The sequence below is a fragment of the Corvus brachyrhynchos genome, unplaced genomic scaffold (assembly GCF_000691975.1).
Source record: "Corvus brachyrhynchos isolate BGI_N302 unplaced genomic scaffold, ASM69197v1 scaffold61, whole genome shotgun sequence".
NCBI classification, from domain to species: Eukaryota; Metazoa; Chordata; class Aves; order Passeriformes; family Corvidae; genus Corvus; species Corvus brachyrhynchos.
Window position 1 is genome coordinate 9,722,330 of NW_008236478.1, and position 18,776 is coordinate 9,741,105.

Consider the following 18,776-nt stretch of genomic DNA (forward strand, 5'->3'; position numbering starts at 1 on the left):
GAGGTTGACTTTTTCATCCCAGTTATTCAGTGCCAGCATTTGCAGCTCTTTTTCTCTGAGAGACTGACACGTTTTATAGCCTATCTCCATAGCTGAATAGCTGAGACTTCAAACAAACCAACCTGCCTTGCTCTGTCTGACAGAGCCCTGAGATGGAAAGTGTCACAGAGGAGAACTCCTCTAAAAGCTATTCACAGGGCATTCTTTCTACCTCTACTTCATATCTCTGTGACTGAGCAAGTCTTACACGATAAGAAGTCTGCTGGCTCAGGCCAGTTTGTTGGATTCACAGAGAAGCTCAGGCTCAGATTTAGAGGAACAAGATGGATTTTGTAAGCTTGTGGTGCACTGAGTTATGACCAGGTTTTGTATAGAGAAGCTTCTCTGCCTGGGTGTATCCCATGCACCTTGCTCTGCCAGACTGGGGGACACTGCAGCAATGGGTTAAACACATCACAGCCTGTCATGGGAGGGCAATGGAGTCAAGAAGATGGGGGTTTTTTCCCCAACTGTTTAAAACAGAATATAATTATGGGAAAAGTTGTAGTATCCCAATAAAGCACTACATTATAAACCTTGCTTTTACAAATGCAATATGCAGAATTTGGTGAGGAGCAAAAGTCTGATGCAGCCTAGACCCTCAAGGTCATCATCAGAAACAGGGCCAAACCCATATTATTCCAGACATGTGGGACAAAACGCATGGACTGAGTTTTTACAGGATTGTTAAATATGACCAGAGTCCATTCCACATCACAGAATTAATTAGGTTGGAACAGACCTCTGACATCATCGAGTCCAGCCTATGACCCAACACCACCACATCAACTACACCATGACACTGAGTGCCACCACGTCCAATCTCTTTTTGAGCACCTTCAGGGATGGTGACTCCAACATGGCAGTCTGTTCCAATGTACAGTCAGTCTTTTTGTGAAGAAATTCCTCCGGATATCCAGCCTGAACCTCCCATGACACAGCTAGAGGCCATGTCCTCTTGTCCTGTCATTTGTTACCTGGGAGAAGAGGTTGACCTCCAGCTCACTACACCCTCCTTTCAGGGAGTTGTAGAGAGTGATGAGGTTACCCCTGACCTCTTTTTCTCCAGGCTGAATACCCCCAGCTCCCTCAGCCAGTCCTCACAGGACTTCTGCTCTAGACCCTTCCCCAGCTCTGTTGCTCTTCTCTGGACACACTGCAGCACCTCAGTGACTTTCTTGTAGTGAGGGGCCCAGAACTGGACACAGCACTGGAGGTGTGGCCTCATCAGTGCTGAGTGCAGGGGAAGAATCACTGTAGCATTCCTAGTCCTGCATTGTAAGAGTTTCTGTGCTCTCAGCAGTGCATTGAGGTGCGTTTTAAGAAAGCATTGCTAAAAACACTTTTATGTATGCACGTGTGTGTGGTTAGAAGCCATATGCAAATATCAGCTTGACACTGAAGGCAGTAACAACCTTCCAAGGTGATGAGATTCCAGGGATGGCTTCAATGGAGCAACCCAGGGAAGAATCAGGTGGGCAGGATCAGTTTGCCATTAAAAGCCCAAACAAAGTTAAGGCAGGCATTTGGGGTGTTACTCATGGCAACCGCCTTTTATATCACTGAGTCTTTTGTCATTTTGATGTAACTACAACATTTCTTCCCCTCCACTACTTTAGTAATGTGCTTTGAAGGGGATCATATTGTAACCAGAGGAATGGGAGATAATATGGTATCCAGTCTGCTTGTAGTGTCAAACAACTGTATGAGGTATGGGCTAGCTAATTTGGAATTAGAAGTAATTAGTAAAGGAGAGGGGTTCAAGTTAAGGTTAAAAGTTGACTCAAGACTTTTCTGTTCCACGTGTGGATCACATATCTTTAAATGTTCAGGCTTGGGTAGCTAAAATTAGCAGCCAGCTTTTTTTTTTTTTTTTTTTTAAAATGCTTGTTTTCAAATTAGGCAATTTGGTGGTGGAGTTGAGCCTTACACTAGATGATTGCAGAAGCTGAAATGGCTGATTGTAGATGCCTGCTTTTGAAAAAATGAACCATTAGCTCTGCAAGCTTTCAGGTTCTTCATCTCTAGAATAGAGATAGTATTTCCCAGTATGGCTTTTGGGACTTTGTTAGTTTGAATGGACTAGCATGAGACAAGAGCTTTGGATTTTTGGCTAGAAAAAGTGCTATGCAAATACAATATATTATTGTGGTATCCTTTGAGACATTTCTGTGAAGCCAGTGGTGACTGTCACGATAATAAAGAAAGCCTCAGAGAAGCTAACGAAATAATGATCCTTCTTCCTTTCTAGCTATCCTTTGAAAGGGCAAATGCAATGAATGATAATGGTTTAATGAGAAAGAGTCATTAGGGCATCCAGCCTGCATCTTTAGAAGTGCAAAGCATTTTGGGAGATCTTAAAATTGCTCAGAGAACAAACCCAAAGTAGCTCTGTCAGAATATTAAACTGTTATTTGTATTCTCTTTTAATGCTGATTGAAACCAGTGATCTCTTTCACTGCCTGGTGGCTGGTACGTGTGTAGTCACAAAGTGGCTTGTTCGTAGCTGCAGTGCTGCTGGAAGGGTAAGATCAGGGAAGCAGCTCTGCTTGCCCTCTCTCTGTTATCCTCTGCTTAGAGGTTAGTGTTACTTGAGGATTCCTGACCTGTTGAATTTGCATTTATAGGAGGCCTCATGTACTGGAAGTAATTGTCCTGGATTATTCAGTTTCATTAATAAAGCTGCTTCAGTTCCAAGATTGGTTGGAGAGGGAAGGCCGCTACTTTTTGTTTGTTTGTTTGTTTCTTTGTTTGGTATTGGTACCTAGTGAGACAAGAGCTTCAGATACTTTGGCTGGGAAAATTCTATGAAAATACAGTACATTATTGTCATATTCTTTGGGGTATCTGTGTGAAGCCCAGCGGGTGATACTACTATGTATTAGTACAGAAGAGTGGTAAGTGCAAATGGAGCTAGTATTAGCTCTGGTTTTGTATTAAAGAGTTATCCAAAGCACAAGGAAGTTGTTTAAGACTTGAAGCACCCTGACTGCCAACTGTTCAAAGGAGAAAGGTTGGCTCAACCCGTTTAAAGAAAGAATGACTTTACAAAGTATTTAGAAATTGTCCTGAAGGAGGCACTGAAGGAAGTGTGTTGGAGCCACATCAATGACAAAGCAAGCTTTTGACTTCATGATTCCTACTACTTGGAAGCCTGAAACCAGCTGGCTGGTTTTGTGGCTTAGCCCTTTTGGTGTCACTCTGGACTCCTCTAGCAGCAAGGAGAGCAGCAGAGCTGGGTGCAGGCTCTGGCATTGCTCAGTTTCTGTAGCCACATGAGTTGTACTGTTCATTGTGATGCCAGAAGTGGCTTTGGGCCATTTCTCTGTCAGACAGGCAAGGAGCAGAGGATTGGTCTCGGGCAGAACCATAAAGCTGCAAATGCTAGAGGCTTGTTGAACTTAGGAAACCAAATTACTAGAGCTAGTTACTGGTAAAGGCACTGAATTGCTGCATGTTCTCTGATCATCTGTCCAGTAAAAAGCATGATTAGAGAGGAGGGCTGGGACCATGGATTCTCATCCTAATAACATTGTAGGTATGTCCAGATAGGCTTTTTGTGAGGGCCTTGTCCATCTACAGCGGGTTGTGTTTGCTCTGTCCCTATGACAGAAACTGTGCAGGGTTGGGAGCCAGGCTCTCCCCACTGTTTGCATGGGGTAGGGGGGCTTGTCAGGCAGGGTCTGACACCCCTCTCTGGTGCTGAGCACTCTTCAGGTGTGGGATCCTGTACAATGTAGCTGTTGGGTTGTTCTGGTAGGAAAAATCTTGTTTGTTAGGAAAACAAAGTATGAAAACAGTAGAGAAACAAGCAGGGCAAGGTGAGATATCAAACATGCCCACAAATGAGGAGGAGGACACTACAGAAAACCCTCTGTGACGAAGCAGCCCTTTTCACCAGTCACGAATAGGTAATACCACCCCCAGATCATCTGCTCCTCTGGGTGGGATTTGCTGGTGTAGGGGCCTGAATCTGTCTCTGTAACTCAGAAAAATTAAATGCCTGGCACAAAGTAGGATGGGGGTGACTGAGGACTCAAGATGCCAGTTTAGGCACATTTTTATCTAGACATGAGTTCAGCTGTTACAATTCTGAGCCACATTTGGATCCCCATCTTCAAGTCAAAAATCAGCCTACCTAAATAAAACTGTTGTTAATGGGTTTAATTTGGATTCTTATGTTGGATTTTTCTGGAAAGAGAAAGGCTAAGGCTGCTGCTGATATCAGAGTCCTCTTATGTGTAGATTTCGTTTGCAATCCCACACTGGCACATGAGGGCAGTGTCCCCAAAGTCCACCTTCATGGGTGCACCACAGCTCCCCAGATGCATAGGATCAATGAATGCAGAGACAGACCCTGCCCCAAAGAACTGAAGTTTCCTTCTCTTTTCTGCTGGCCATCCTGAATGTAACACAAAAGCTTGTGTTTTAAGCATAATAATGCTCCAGGCTGTAACTTTGAGCATCTGTTCACAGTCATTCCCTTCCCCTGAGCTCTAATAACCACATAAACTCTTTTTGTCTCCTCTTTTCTCCAGGTCAACAGACTATGGCACTACCTATGAAAAGCTAAATGACAAAGTGGGCCTGAAGACTGTGCTAAGCTACCTATATGTCAGTCCCACCAACAAGAAGAAGGTAAGGGAGAGCCATCAAACTGGTAGCCATAGAAACAAAATTACTGCATTCTGAGAGGAATTATGATCCTAAAGTGAAATCTCTTGGTAATTCACAAGAGCTTGAATTGGTGTCTGAGTTGCACTGGTGGAATTCCATGGAATCCCGTAGAACTGATCCTGTTTTATGGCGATGAAGCGCTTAGTTCCCTGCTGAATGTGCTAGAGAAATAAAGGTTGGTTTTATTTGCTTCTGACTGTTACAACTTTATAAAGACCTCAACAAATATTTCTGGGTTTCTTGCTTACACTGGCTTTGGCTATTACACATCTCCCTGCCTTGCGTCTCCTTATTATTAGAAATACTGAGTAAAAGGCATTTATTTCTGCCTTTGACTCTTTTTCCCCACATTTGGAGGTAAAGATGTAAATGACATTTTCTTTGGTTGCATCATGTAAGGGGGCTGAAAGCAGAATATGCCTGTGAGAGTGGGTGGAAGACCTACAATTTGATTTGGTTGTGTAGGAGAGAAGATGAGGTCACAGCTTTCCAACCCCCTGCTCACTCTTCCCACATGATGCAATTAGGGCTGCAGCTGGCTCACACAGCACAGCCCAGGAGCTACTCCTCAGTGCCGTTTTGGTTTAAAATTATTGCCTGTGTTGATTCAGGGGAGGCAGTGGGACAAAGATGCTTTCAGCTACCCACAGAAATCAGTGTGGGAAGGCTGCAGCACAAAGCTAATTGCTGACAGTGAAGTTGTGTTTGGACAGTGTAGAGGCCCAGTGCAACATATTTGGCTTGATCACTTCCAAACTGTCCATACCCTGTCTCCATCAAAAGATAGTAAGTTGCTACTTGTACTGTTCTTATTATTACTGTTGTGTTTTCCATCACTGCTCAGTCTACAGATGTTTTGGGACTGATGTTTATTTCAGTGTGTGCAACCATGAGGCAGATACAGCTCTGGTTAGTATGTGTGTTTGGATGTACAGGGAAGAGGAAGAATGCAATGGTCAGAGTTCAGCTTATATTTTTCTTGGTGCAGAAGCTGAACTATTGTGACAACTACCTTGACTTTTCTTTTTTTTTTTTCACTTTTTTTGTTTCCTGAGCCAAAACAGATTAGGATGTTTTGTAGTGAGTTTTCCTGGCTGTCACACCCCTCCTATATCCAATATGGGGGGCACTGAGGAGTTAATTCTTCTTTATTCTGTTTCCAAAGCAACTCTGCCCACCTAAAAGCACCGTCAATATGCTCAGTTACAAATCCTACGTCACTGGTGTAAAGACTCCCTCACAAATCAGAGTACGAGGATATATTATTATCTTCTAGCAATTTCTCAGGCTACTGAGCTTTACAGATTAGCAGTCTTCTTTTTTTTCCCCTTTTTAAATTAAAACCACCTACATTTCATCATAGGCCTATGTAGACCTATCTTCACTTTTTTTGTTTCCTGAGCAAAACAGATTAGGATGTTTTGTAGTGAGTTTTCCTGGCTGTCACACCCCTCCTATATCCAATATGGGGGGCACTGAGGAGTTAATTCTTCTTTATTCTGTTTCCAAAGCAACTCTGCCCACCTAAAAGCACCGTCAATATGCTCAGTTACAAATCCTACGTCACTGGTGTAAAGACTCCCTCACAAATCAGAGTACGAGGATATATTATTATCTTCTAGCAATTTCTCAGGCTACTGAGCTTTACAGATTAGCAGTCTTCTTTTTTTTCCCCTTTTTAAATTAAAACCACCTACATTTCATCATAGGCCTATGTAGACCTATCTTTACCTGCTCTTTACTCATTTGAGATTAGAAATTTAAAAGAAATTTTTTGGTTTTCTGCCTGAAGGCAATGATTTCTTGACCTATCTGTGCCCTTCTCATCTCTTCTGAAAAATCTTATGAAATGGAGAGACAAGCTGTAAGGAAAACCGATAGGAAACCAGCTTCAGTGCTGGCTGCTGTGGGAACAACTTGCTTCCTCCATTCTTTCTACCTCTGCTAAATATATGAGCACAGTTACTGTGCATGCTTAAACAGCTGGTCTGTCTGAACTCTGCTTTGTTAACCATCAAAGCAATTCCAGACATTCATGTAGCACTTGAGAAGTGTCTGAACAAGGTGTCGCTGGACCGGAGTGTCTGAAATTTGTCAAATTCAGGTTTGGGTTTTTTGTCCACCCACTCCTCTTACAGATTCTTGAGGTTATGCACTGCAAGAAGGGCACTTGGGTTGTAGTAGAGACTCTTCTCCCAGTCTCTCTGGGTGGATATTGTTCCCGTGGCTTGGAGAGTTACACAGAATGTTTTTGCTGAGCTCCTGAGGACAGCTGCCAATATTGAATCACAAAGCAATAGGTGAATCAGTTGCATCCAGCAGAAAAAGCCCAGCTCGCTTGTGTTTCACCTTCAGCAGCAGAAGTGCTGCCTTGTTGAATGTGATGCAGTGATCTCTTGTGAGCTGCAAAAGAGGTCTTTGCTTGAGGCAGGGAGTGGGGAGGGAGGTACCAACAGTAACACACGTGCACAGAGCCTGTGTGCACACAGGAACCATGCAGACCTTTCCAGGCAAGGCGTTTTCTCCTGAGGCACTCACTCCCAGGTGCTGATTGGAGCCTGCATGCCTCGCAGCTCCTGTGGATTTCTGATGGGTTTGCGCGTTGTTGCTGGCCCTGTCTACTCATTAGTGCTTAGAGGATTAGCGCTTACTTGGAGGAGGAGAAAAGCTTTCTATACATTCATTACTAATTGATTTACTAGTGAGAAGGATAATTACTTCTCAGCTACCCTGCAGAACTACAGTGGGAATTACCTGTCAGATTTCTTTGAAGGCCCAAAATGCCTCTTTTCAGCTGTTAAATGGGAATTATGTGTTCAGCCAAATGCCAGTTATATAAACATAATTTACCTGAATTGTGGCATAACCCTGGGCTCAATTATGAGCCAGGGGGATTTAAAAGCTGGCATTTTGTCTTCTTCTTTTAAAAGAAAAGCCTTTTGTTTCTGATTTCTTTTTTTGAATAACTTTGGTGGGAATATTTTAATTTCTTTGCCAACTTGTGCTTTATTTCTTGGAGGTCAGATTTAGTCTGTAGCTGCTCCTTGCTTTTACATGTTGCTGCTGGGTGATATCCACCCTCCTCATGCACAGAGATAACCAAGGCACAGAGCAAAGACTGAGCTGAGGTGTCTTTGGCTGTGGTGCAGAGCTGGGTCCCAGAGCTCCTGCCTGCTCCCAGGTGCTACCCAACCTGCTGATGGCTGCTCTTGGAGCCGAGATGGGGGGGTGTCCATTTCCTAGAAATCACAGAAGGTATTGGGAAAATTCACTTTACCCTTGTGCAATTTGACATTTGCGGTTATGATTAAATCAATGTAACAACATGCACGTACTAAAGGAAGTTGCTGGGAATTCTTCTTCCCAGCTGTGACCCCTCCTGTCTCTCAGGTATCATTCACAGTGGTCAGGGCCAGCTTGGTAATCTGAGACCACCCTGGGTGCTGACATAAGGGAACTACCAAGCATTGTGCAGCCCCCTGTGAATCTGCAGACTCTGGCTGCATCGTAGTCAAAACGCTCCCTGCCGTGAGCCAGGACTACTTCATCTTCCGGTGCAGCTGTCATACAGCTAGTTCCTTTCCCCTAAGAACTGACAAGTTCGGGGTTTCACAATGCTTTGCAAGTTTATGGAAAGCCTTTGCTGCTGGGAGTTGAAACTGCCAGACTTGGATCTGCTCTCCTGCAGGTGGTTGGGCTGTTTCTCCTTTCACTTGCACAATAGGCACTCGTGTTTGGATCAGGAAAATCTGCACTGAGCTCTCCTTAATGCTATGAAATTCCAGGTGATCATTGCCCCTAGCAGTCAGACAGCTCTGAGGTCCTGGGGACTGGCTTTCTTGAGAGTTCCTGTTTTGAGCTCTGGTGAGAAGCCAAGTGCCTGCAGTGTTGACACTCCCAAACCCATGAAGATGCTCTAACAGGCAGAGTGTGTTCCAGGGCACATCTTCCCTTTCAGTGCATCTGCCCACCCAGTTGTTGGCCTGAGAGAAAGACCACATGTGAGGCATCTGCTTTGTCCAGTTGCCAAATAGGTTGGAACAAGCAGGTGATTCATGGTGAACTTCAGAATGGAGAAATTTTCATATTTGCTTAGCAGCACTCCTTCCTTACGGATGAATGGGATTTAACAGCAAATGTTTGAGTGCTCTGAAAAGCTGAAATTAGCAAAATGCTTAGCTTTGGCTTTTCTGCCCTGTAGCCTGTTGTCTGTCTTTGGGATATGACAAAAAGCTGCTTACTCTCTGCTGGGCAGAGATCTCGGTTCCCTGCTGACCTTTAATTTAATGCTATATTTTGGGCGTTAGTTACATTCTACTAGAGGCAGATTTTCACAGCGGTCTGGGAATTGGAATTATTTCTTCCAAAACACTAAGGGAAAAAGTCTCTTCTATTTTAATAGGAACATTTCTCTCAAGATTTAAATTTCCAGTTTCTTTTTATCCCAGTTCTCTTTTTTCTTTATGGTTGCTGAAAAAATTCTGTTAGAAAATTGAATAAATTCCACAAAAAATTAAGGTTGTGAATCTTTGGTTAAATGGCTGCACTTCAAAATGTCACTGCTTGGAGCTGAAGTGCTGTGATTCCCTATTTTCTAGCAGGAGTTGGTCTGCTGGGTGAGATCCCCTATTGTGAGAAAACTTGCTTTCTTCTTGGTTGTCAATAACAGGGTTCATTTCAGAATTGATGCCTCACAGAGGGATGTAAAGCCCTTCCAAAGGGTGCAGAAAGAAGATGAGAATTGAAGTCCCATATATCTGGAGCACTGCTCCTTTCAGGCACGGAGGTGCCACTTTGAATCTCGAGGATTTGTTGAACCATAGATTTTAGGTTTTAAGTTTTCCCGTGAAATATTCTGTGAAGAGTGCTTATTGTTGGTGAAGATGTTGTTTAGTTGAAAACCCAGTTCGCACTATGAAACTTTTATCTCTACCCTTGGGAATACTGTGGAGGTGGAGACGATGGAGTTAAAAAGAATTTAAAAGAAAGAGGGGGGGAAAAAGGAAGAGAATAACAACTCTGACAAATCAACCCCAAACCCGCTTTCCTGTATAGAGCATTGCTCAGATAAGGTGTGGATAAACTGGAGGTCCTGATTGCATTTAAGATCTGAGGTGACAGTTCTGATGTCTTAGAAATACCTTTCTTCATGGATTTGCTTTGCAATTCAGTTGGCTGCAGTTTTTTTAGCTTTTCCCCTGAGCTATTACAATCATTGTTGCAGGTGATGACTTGAAGAATTAAAAGGTCTGTAGCCTTTTATGCTGACTGTCTGAACAGAGACATCATCCAGCTGCAGTGAACGAAATGAGGACTCTCCCCATTTTTCCCTTAAACCAGAATGGAAGCATTTTAGGTTTTATTTAAAGGTAGACCTTCCAGCTAAAGGATTTGAATAGTTGCAAACAGAGTAAAGCAGAAATAAAGTTATGGTGCTCAGTTAAAGAGCTTTGAGAAAATGGTTTTTCAGACTAGTTTCTTAGTTGTCACAGGCTCAAAATGGAGGGGCAGTACCAATCACTGAAGCTGTAAAAGCCTAAGGCATGCTGTGCCTCTCATACCTCATCATGCCTCTGAACTTGGCCCATCAGAAGGAGAAATGTTTAGAGAGTAAGAATTTCTGAAAGATAAATCTAATTAGATTTGTTTGTTTCTGTGCAGTTTCTTGGGAGTGAAGTGCAGCAACTGTTTACAAGCTGGCAGAGAGCAATGTTGTGTTGCTGTTCAGGTTAATGAAGGAAGAAATTAATTGTCTGTAATAGTGTAATTGCAGAGGAATGCATCTACCTGACTGGTGACTAGCTAGAATATTGGGAGTGATACCTCCCTTTACAGAAACGGGAGATCCCAAAATGAGCACAAGTGACTTTGACCTCCTCTTTATTTCTTCTTGCTCATTTGGAGAGTAACTGAGAGCAAAACCTGTCCCAGCCTTCTGTATCTCCAAAGGGAATTCCTCAGCTGTGCTTGGAGCCTGAGGGCAGAACCATGGCTCAAACTTATTTTGGTTTTTCCTTCATTTCTTAGTTCCATGCTCCCAAAGGGAATTCTAAAGCATTTTGTTTTCTCCTTAATCATCAAATGTGTGATAGGTTGATGAGGCAAAGATTCCAGCGTGTACCTGATGCTTGCTAGCCCAACCTGAACTGAGCTGCCATGCTTAGCCACAGCTCCCATTAATCATCTGCTGCTTTTTCCTAAGACTGCATCCCAAGCTATTGGCGAGGAACTGAGCTCTGGAGTATCCTAAAGGCATTTGGGCTTTAGGAAGATGGAAGGTTTCCTTGGACCCTTTTTCCTCATTGTGCTGACACTGTGATCAAGGGTCTGTGCTGCAAACTGGCACTTCTGATGTGATCTTGAGAACGTATTTATAACTCAAAGGCAGTGGGGCTGAGTTAGAGCCACAGGGCAGGAGTGATGGAACAAGTTGTTTCTACTGTCTTTTATCCTTAATCTTTCCCTCCAGCCTAATGGAATACAGTCAGTAAATAGCCCTTGGTTTTGCAGCTGCCATTAACAGGGACTAAATTACCTGAGCTGCAAATGCAGCTGTAAAAGTCTCTGTGTGTCCCCCTTCTCTGGACCCATTGAGCTGTGTATGATGTTCCTGTGTTTCTCAGAACTCCAAAATCTGTGCTACCCAGTCCAGAGTTGATGTGGGCAAAAAGGAAAGCTGTGAAACACAGTGCCTGGCTTAGCTGAGCTCAGATTTGTCTGCTCTGGTTATACCAGAGGATTGTGCAAATGTGACTGCATTTGGGGTAACATCTCAGTGTATCCATCTCATAAATACACTCCAGGGACAGTCAGGCTCAGTCTCCAGAACTGAAAATTTAAATAGACGAATAAAATGTGAATGAAGAAGTAATATTTTTCTTCACTTACTGGTGTTGCAAAGATGATTTCCTCAAGGTCACCCACAACATCTGTGAAAGAGTGAGAGGATGTGTGACATGACATGTTTTATCTACAAGGTGCAGTCTGGTGAGCTGTTGTACGTGGGATTCTCTTTGCTTGTCCAATTAATTCAGCTTGAATTTGGCACCTGAGAAAAGAGATCATGTTTGTAAATGTTTGCAGAACTGTGACCTGAAACTGTGTGAAAGAAATCCTGAATTAGGGACGTTATGTAATACTTCAAGAAGAGGACTTCAGGAATTTCTTGTTTTGAAGGGTTTTATGTTTTCTATTTTGAATTCAGCAAAGTCACATTTTCAGAATAGGTTTTTCTGACCTTTCCTATGTAAGATATATCGTTTCATGATGCTGGATGACTGGGTTTATTAGTGTTTTGAACACGGTTCAAGATCAATGAATGGAAAATGCTGAGCTATAAAGGCATAAATACTTCTAAATCTTTTTTTTTTTAAATCTTTTTCAGTATTTCCAGGTTGGTGTTTTTGTTGTTGCTGTTTTTTTTATTGTCGTGCTCCAGGGAAGGCTGTCCCTCAGAATTCATAAATATGAAAACTGGGGATTCCTGGTGTTTTTTCAGTTAGTTCTCTGAAGAAGCAGATACATTTAAAAACAAACAGGAAAAAAACCCCAAAACCCCAAACCCACTGAACCAACCCACTACTCATCAGCTGTTTTCTAAAAATAAATGCAATTGAGATAATTAACAAAATACTTCCATATGGCATTATTTAATGGGGCAGAAGGGAAGAAGGTTAGAAGAGAGGTATAAAAAGAAGCAGCCATTTACAATAAAAACCATCCTTTCAGTGTTTGTGAAGGAAAAAAAGTTCATATATTACAAAACTTGAGTTAGGGTTGTCTTTGTGTACCTTTATGCATCTGTATTTTGCATCTTTGTACCTCCATATGCCAAATATGGCAAAGAATTTTTGGAGCAGAAGGACAGTTACCAGGTAAGAGTGATAAGCTTGACAGGATATTGGTGCATGTCTATTGACAGGGCTGCTTTGTCTGGCTTCCTAAAATTCAGTCCTTCTCTCCTGTTGCACTCTCTGCCTGCTTCACCTTGTACTGCTGCAGTCAGGGCCCTACGGAGACTTAGGGATGTTACAAGGTTGTAATGACAAGAAATGGGATAAAACTGGAGAGGTCTCATCCACAGGTCTCATCCACATTCAGATGTAGACTTCCCAGAGCTGGCTGTCAGAAAAACAGAGGTAGTTTGCTCCAATTTAGCCAGTGAGTGTTAAAGGACAGATCATGAGTTAGGATACTGACTAAAATGAAGCTGCGATTTTGTCACATACCATAACCATCGCTTTCTTGAAGTGGGCAGAGTGGAGCTGTGTGAGCTTTCGGAGTGCCTTGCCTTGGTTAAAGGGAAGAGAGGGTCTGTCAGGAGGCATCACCTTGTACAGGGCTGCTGATATTAACCACATGGCCTGTCATCAGGGTGAACACAGCTGCAGGTCCCGATATAGGGCAGTTTTATGAGACATTTTTCCTGTCTCCATCCTCTTTACCACTCTCTGAAACATGGCCATCTCATTTACTGCTGCAGCACCAATAATACATTAATTTATGAAGTATGAAAAATGAGGTAGTTTTGAATTAACGAGGAGGGGCATGGTGCTTCACAGACAGCAGGGTTATCAATCAGTAATAGTGAGTCACTTCATCCTGTTATTAAAAAGGAGGGGAAAATAATAGAATGGGTGGAGAGCAGCCCTTGGAAAAGGGGCAGGTGGGTCCTTTTGAAGACCATATAATGATCTGACCTTGATCTTTAGTGATAGGAGGTGGTTCACCAACACTTATTTCTCTTTGAGGAAAATCCTCCCCCCATCCCCTGCCAACCCCAAACCCAAAAAATAAGTGGCAAAATATCCTTTTATTTCATTCTTTTACAAAGTGAGGAATAGAGAAGTTCAGCATTACTGAGTGAATTCTCATTTTAATAGCCTAGATTAGCAGGGTCTGCAGGGCACGTGCTGGCCACAGTCTCAGTTTCTGCCGCATACGCACATCAGCCTCTTAGTGTCACTCTAATGTCACCTCTGGTGTGATCAATTCTGTGTAAAATATTTTATCCCAAGCAGCACTGGGAAACCTTGAAACACTTCTGTGACTGTGTTAGAATCAGTTTTCTTCAGCATGGAGCTTGGCTGAGCTAGATCTTTGAGAGGTATTTCAATATGTCATAGAGTGTTTGAGGCTTCTTTTTACACTAGTGGGAGTTCATTGCCCTTCACCCTCTTGGTTCTAAGATGGCTTTTTTCATTGTATACAGACAGATGTTGCTGGACTCCAAAAGTAATGACAGGGGATTTCTAAGTGGTGCACAGATGCAGTTAAGGAAAACTCAAGCTGTAGTTTTCTTAGAAATCTAGGGAATCTACACAGAGACCAGTCCTGTCTCTGAGGAGAGATTGGTTCTGCCTTTTACAGTGGGCCCTATGATATTTTAATTCTCTGTTGCTGACAAAAAAAGCTCATCTGACATCTTTTGTCTCCCTTGGAACCTTCCTGTGATCCTTAAAAATTCCTGCAAGAAAGCAACTAAACTCCTGAAGCAGCTGTGCTCAGAGATGTGAGAGGCAATGGAATGGGCACAAGGAATGCAGTGCCTAGGACCTGGAAGTGGGTGAAAGGATGGAGTAAGCTTGGCAATTTTCTGGCTTTTGCCAATTGATTCCTAAACCAAAGTGTCAGGGTTGTGTTGGAGATAAAACCCTTATCCCCTCTTCCAATTCTGTTTCCTTGTACACTGGTTCTTAGGACACCGCAGTGACCGGAGCTCATGTGTGTGTATGAAGGGATACGGAAAGGAAAGTACACAATTTTCCCCAGGCTGTGAAGTGTCAGTGACCCTGTTGGAATAGGATGTAGCAGCTGTGGTTCAGTCACTGGGGCAGTCGCTCACCTGCTCAGTGTGTAATTGCAGACACGACTACCACCATAAACCTGCAAGGACTGTTTCATTGGGAGCTAATTATTGAATGTAAGGGAAAATGTCAAAGCCGGTGGGCTGCTACTTGTGAATCCTGTTCCTAGGTCCAGAACATTCCCATATCTGGCACCTGCATCTCTGGCACCCAAGTTAGCATGCAGAGCTTGCAGCCTCAGTGGATAGCTTAAAGCTGACTGCTACCATGCCGAGCACTGCACTGCTGTCATGTTTGGTGACTTTAACCTTTAATTTTTGGGGGCCTCAGCCTTGCATCCAGAAAATGGATAGACCTTCTCCTATCATCTTAACTTCCTCCAGTGGGGGGATGTTAGGAAGAGAAGTACATTAGGAACAGTAAGGGACATGAGTAATAGATGCCAGGTAAGTAAATTGAGATGGATCATAAGCATCTGGACATGAACTATCTGGAAGTGATAAAGCTGACTATTGTCTATGTTCACTCTGCAATCTGACTAAAAAAGCAGAAAAATAAAGTAGGTAAGCAAAGGAGAATCAATGATGCATTTAAAATTGTATTCAGATTTAATGGCCTCGAGGGAGATACATAATACGATTTTTATTTTTCTATAGAGTCATGAAACACTCTAGTGTCCTCAAATGAAGTAGACTGCTGAATACAGGCTGCAAAAGTTTACCCCCATGAGTAACTATCCATGCACATCTTTTTGTTTTCTGTAATGGGGCAACTACTGTGAGTAAACTTATACCCACATGTAAAGTGTTCTCCCAAGTGAGACCTATAATCAGAGGAGTGTTTTTATATAAATGGTGTTCTCAGTTCCAGCAGCTGTGCTGCACACAGCCTCTCCTCACTGATAACATTATTTTCTGTAACTATTTCTGCTTACATGGTAAGTTACCGTAATGGTGAAAATTACTTTGTAGTTCTATGGAGACTAGCACAACCATGCATTTACTCAAATAACATATAATTATAACAGTGAATGCTGCTTTTCTCTTTCTGTGAACACAGTTTGGGATCAGAGCTGTTCCTTGTCACTAGAACAAAGCTAGTGACCGCGAAACAGATGTGTCAGATGTTTTAACAACCGGGGCTTTCCTGTGTAGAGTCAAGAAGAGTAAAAAGGCATCATGCAGAGCTAAGCTATGCAGAAATACCAGACTCTAGAGCAATATAATAATATCAGTCAGAGGCTTTGCATTTGTGTGGAAGCACTGGTTGGTGCCTAAGGTCACCAGCTGAGGTTCCTGCTACTACGGGTCCAGGCCCATTCATAGAAGTGCTGGTCAAACTGGATGTACAAAACCAGTGGTGGTGCTTGTAACCCATTTGGCAGTTTGTGGAGGAGAACTCAGCATGAACATGCTGTGACACAGAAAAAGCCTTTGGCAAATTAGCTGCACAGTGCTGAAGTGGCCTCAGGAAGGTGGGAATACTGTGGCAGAGGCCTTTGCTCCGATGATCTGTGGGGAGCTGGAGAATGTGCAGCTGTAACAAGAATATAATGGGCTGGAGTAACCTTGGATAAAAGCTGCCTTGCTGTGACAATGAAAAGGTTTTACAACCAAGCATGTGGCTGTTGCCAGTCAGTCATTCTTTGCCAGGTCAAACACATGCTTTTTGGATGGCTTCCATCCCCACTGGCACCTGGAATTTAACAAGCAAATGCTTGCTGTGCCTTGTAATTAAAAGTGAAAAGTACATGTGTCCAGTGCCAAAAAGAGGAGAGAAAGAGGGGAGACATGTTGTTCTGACCTGCTCAGCAGCAAAACAAAGATGAGATGTTCTGCTTTGTTGGGTCTGTTATGATGGCTTGTTCCACTCCTCTGCATGCAAATTGGATCCAGCCTGGGATTTGGCATAGTGGGCAGGTTCAGATGGCAGCCTTAGAGTATCTGTGTTCTTTTCCCGGCCCTGATTTTTGTCTAAGTCTTACAGCCATGATATATTTTCATTTCCCACCTGCCAGTGAGGATGGCAGAGTGGTTTTCCTTGAAGAGCTCTTGCTTTATGCAATTTAACCTTAATTTGCTCCTGATCCTCGAGGCCTCTTGCATGGTGCATCTGTGCTCTTGCACAGGTGCTGGAGGTGGTGATTAAAATGGAGTGCCCTCTCCATAGGGAAGGGAGTGTGTGAGCTTGGAATTCTGTGAAGTGTTTTGTTTTGGTGTGGCAATTTATGGCAGGTATGGCTGAAGTGCCAAAAACCTCTTGCAATTTTGTACAAATATGAACAATTAGTTGTAATTTTAGTCTGGGTATAATTGGATATGAGAGACAATAGAAGACAGCAAAAGATTAACCAGTCTGTAAACAAGTGTGGTGGGCTGATGTGCATTTCCTCAGAGAAAGCAAGGTAGTGCTGGTCCTCATTTGATGCACTCCACTGATGCCCACTTTTGTTTCAAAAACCCTGCTGTTTTATGTTAAAGAAAAGTTTTCATTTTACTGTTTATTACTTTCTTTCTAGTAATGGTTTCCTTCTTTCATGTACCCTCTACAAAAGGCAAAACATTCTACAGAGACAATGAAGCTGCATGTCACCTGAGCAGCATCATGTCCTCTGATCATTCTCTCTCAGTGCTGCAAAGATGGGGAACCCCCACATGGGTTCCCCATGATGTTGCTGTCTTCTCAAGCCAGTTTGGTGGATTAGAGAGCTGTCAGTCTCTGGCACAACTGGAGGAGTCTATGGAGGAGGTCTTTCAGAGGGGTTGAATGCTTACAGAAGTAACTGCTGACATCTGAAAAGTTCACTGGCAAGCAATTTGATTCTGCAGACTGGAGGTTGTTTTGTAATTACAAAGAATTCCTGATGGGAAGGAAGTTCTGGAGGGAGGTTAGTGTGAAGTGTCTAAAATGTCTTGAGAGAGCTATTTGGTTCTTTGGTCATGGTACATATAATGCAGACCCAATGCTAAAGTCTCAGGAAACTCTTATTTCATTGCTTGATTTCTGTGGGTGCCTGAGTCATTTTTCATTATCCAATAATAAATACAGTAGTGAAAGTCACCTTTAACACTTAAAGATTGCTTGGGTTTTATGGGATTGTATTGAAGTGAGTGCCAAGGTATAAAAGCCTTATGGTTGAGGTACTTTTATAACACATGCTTCATAAACCCTTATAAAGTGAGTGCAGTGCACTTCATCCTTTAAGATTACAGCACTATGGTTCTGAGAGTTGGTGATCTGGTGCTATATTCATTAATTAAATCTGCCATTAATGTTAAATTTCGGGCAATAAGAAGTGAAGTTACAAGAAGTTGAAACAGGTTAGGTCCAGACAATTTATCTCTCATGAAAGCTCAGTGCCCCTTTACTGCTTGAGTGATGGCCACAGGTTATCCTTAACATTAAGGAAGTTTTTGAGCCATGTGAAGGAAGAAGGAGTCCCAGATCTGGGCTACTCTGTAGCACAAGGGTTTGCAATGAGCATTTTCCTTTTGGGACATAAAGTAAGTAATTATATGAAAACTGTTGCCCTCTTCATGAATGTCTTGTTTGGCTTCCCAGAGAGGAAATGTCTCTCTTGTCATAGCTGCTGATCCCTAAATAATGGAGTGAATTTCTTCTCTTGTAAGTAAATACACAGGATTTCTCTCTAGAGCAGATTTTTATCACTGATGCGTCCCATTTTTTCCTGTCTGACTGATATGCTTGGTGACCAGGAAACAGAGGTTGCTTTCACTGCCCCCGGTTATTGCAGAGGTCAGTATATCTCCAGGGCAGTGAGAAGGTATTTAGCCATTCTCAAACATCTGTGGCGCTAGTGCAAATCATTCAAAGACACCTTTAGCTTAGCTGATTTATATGGGTGTTACTTTTGCTGGTAAGTAGGTAGTTACTTGTGGTACCAGCATTTCTTTTGTCTCAGAGGAAATTGGGCTGGTTTAATGAAACTGAAGTTTTTTTGTTGAAATGGCATGTAGGGATGAAAGAAGGAAAAAAAAGGATGAGATTTTCTCTGCAATGAGTTGCACCTCTCCTCCATGGGAATGGCAGAGAAGGGCTTTAGTTACACTGTGTAGCTGTGTTCTGAGAGATTTGGGTTGTGTTCAGACCTCTGGGGGCATCCTTTAGCTTTCAGGGCAAGTAATTGCAGTAATGATGTTGGAGAGAGAAAGAATGGGAGGGGAATGAATAGCCAAGTCTTTGCCAGTGAGAAATTTCAGATGGTCAGACGTGTAATCTAAAATGCTTCAATGT

At 42.8% G+C, this 18,776-nt stretch overlaps 1 protein-coding gene across 1 annotated transcript in view; it reads left to right on the forward strand.

Annotated features, from left to right (window-relative positions):
* Positions 1 to 18,776, forward strand: part of SORCS3 (sortilin related VPS10 domain containing receptor 3) — a 277,450-nt gene that overhangs the window by 125,880 nt on the left and 132,794 nt on the right. Inside the window, exon 4 of the mRNA XM_008643870.2 lies at positions 4,578 to 4,677. Coding sequence (XP_008642092.2) covers positions 4,578 to 4,677 — 100 coding nt within the window. The remainder of the gene's footprint in view (positions 1 to 4,577; positions 4,678 to 18,776) is intronic.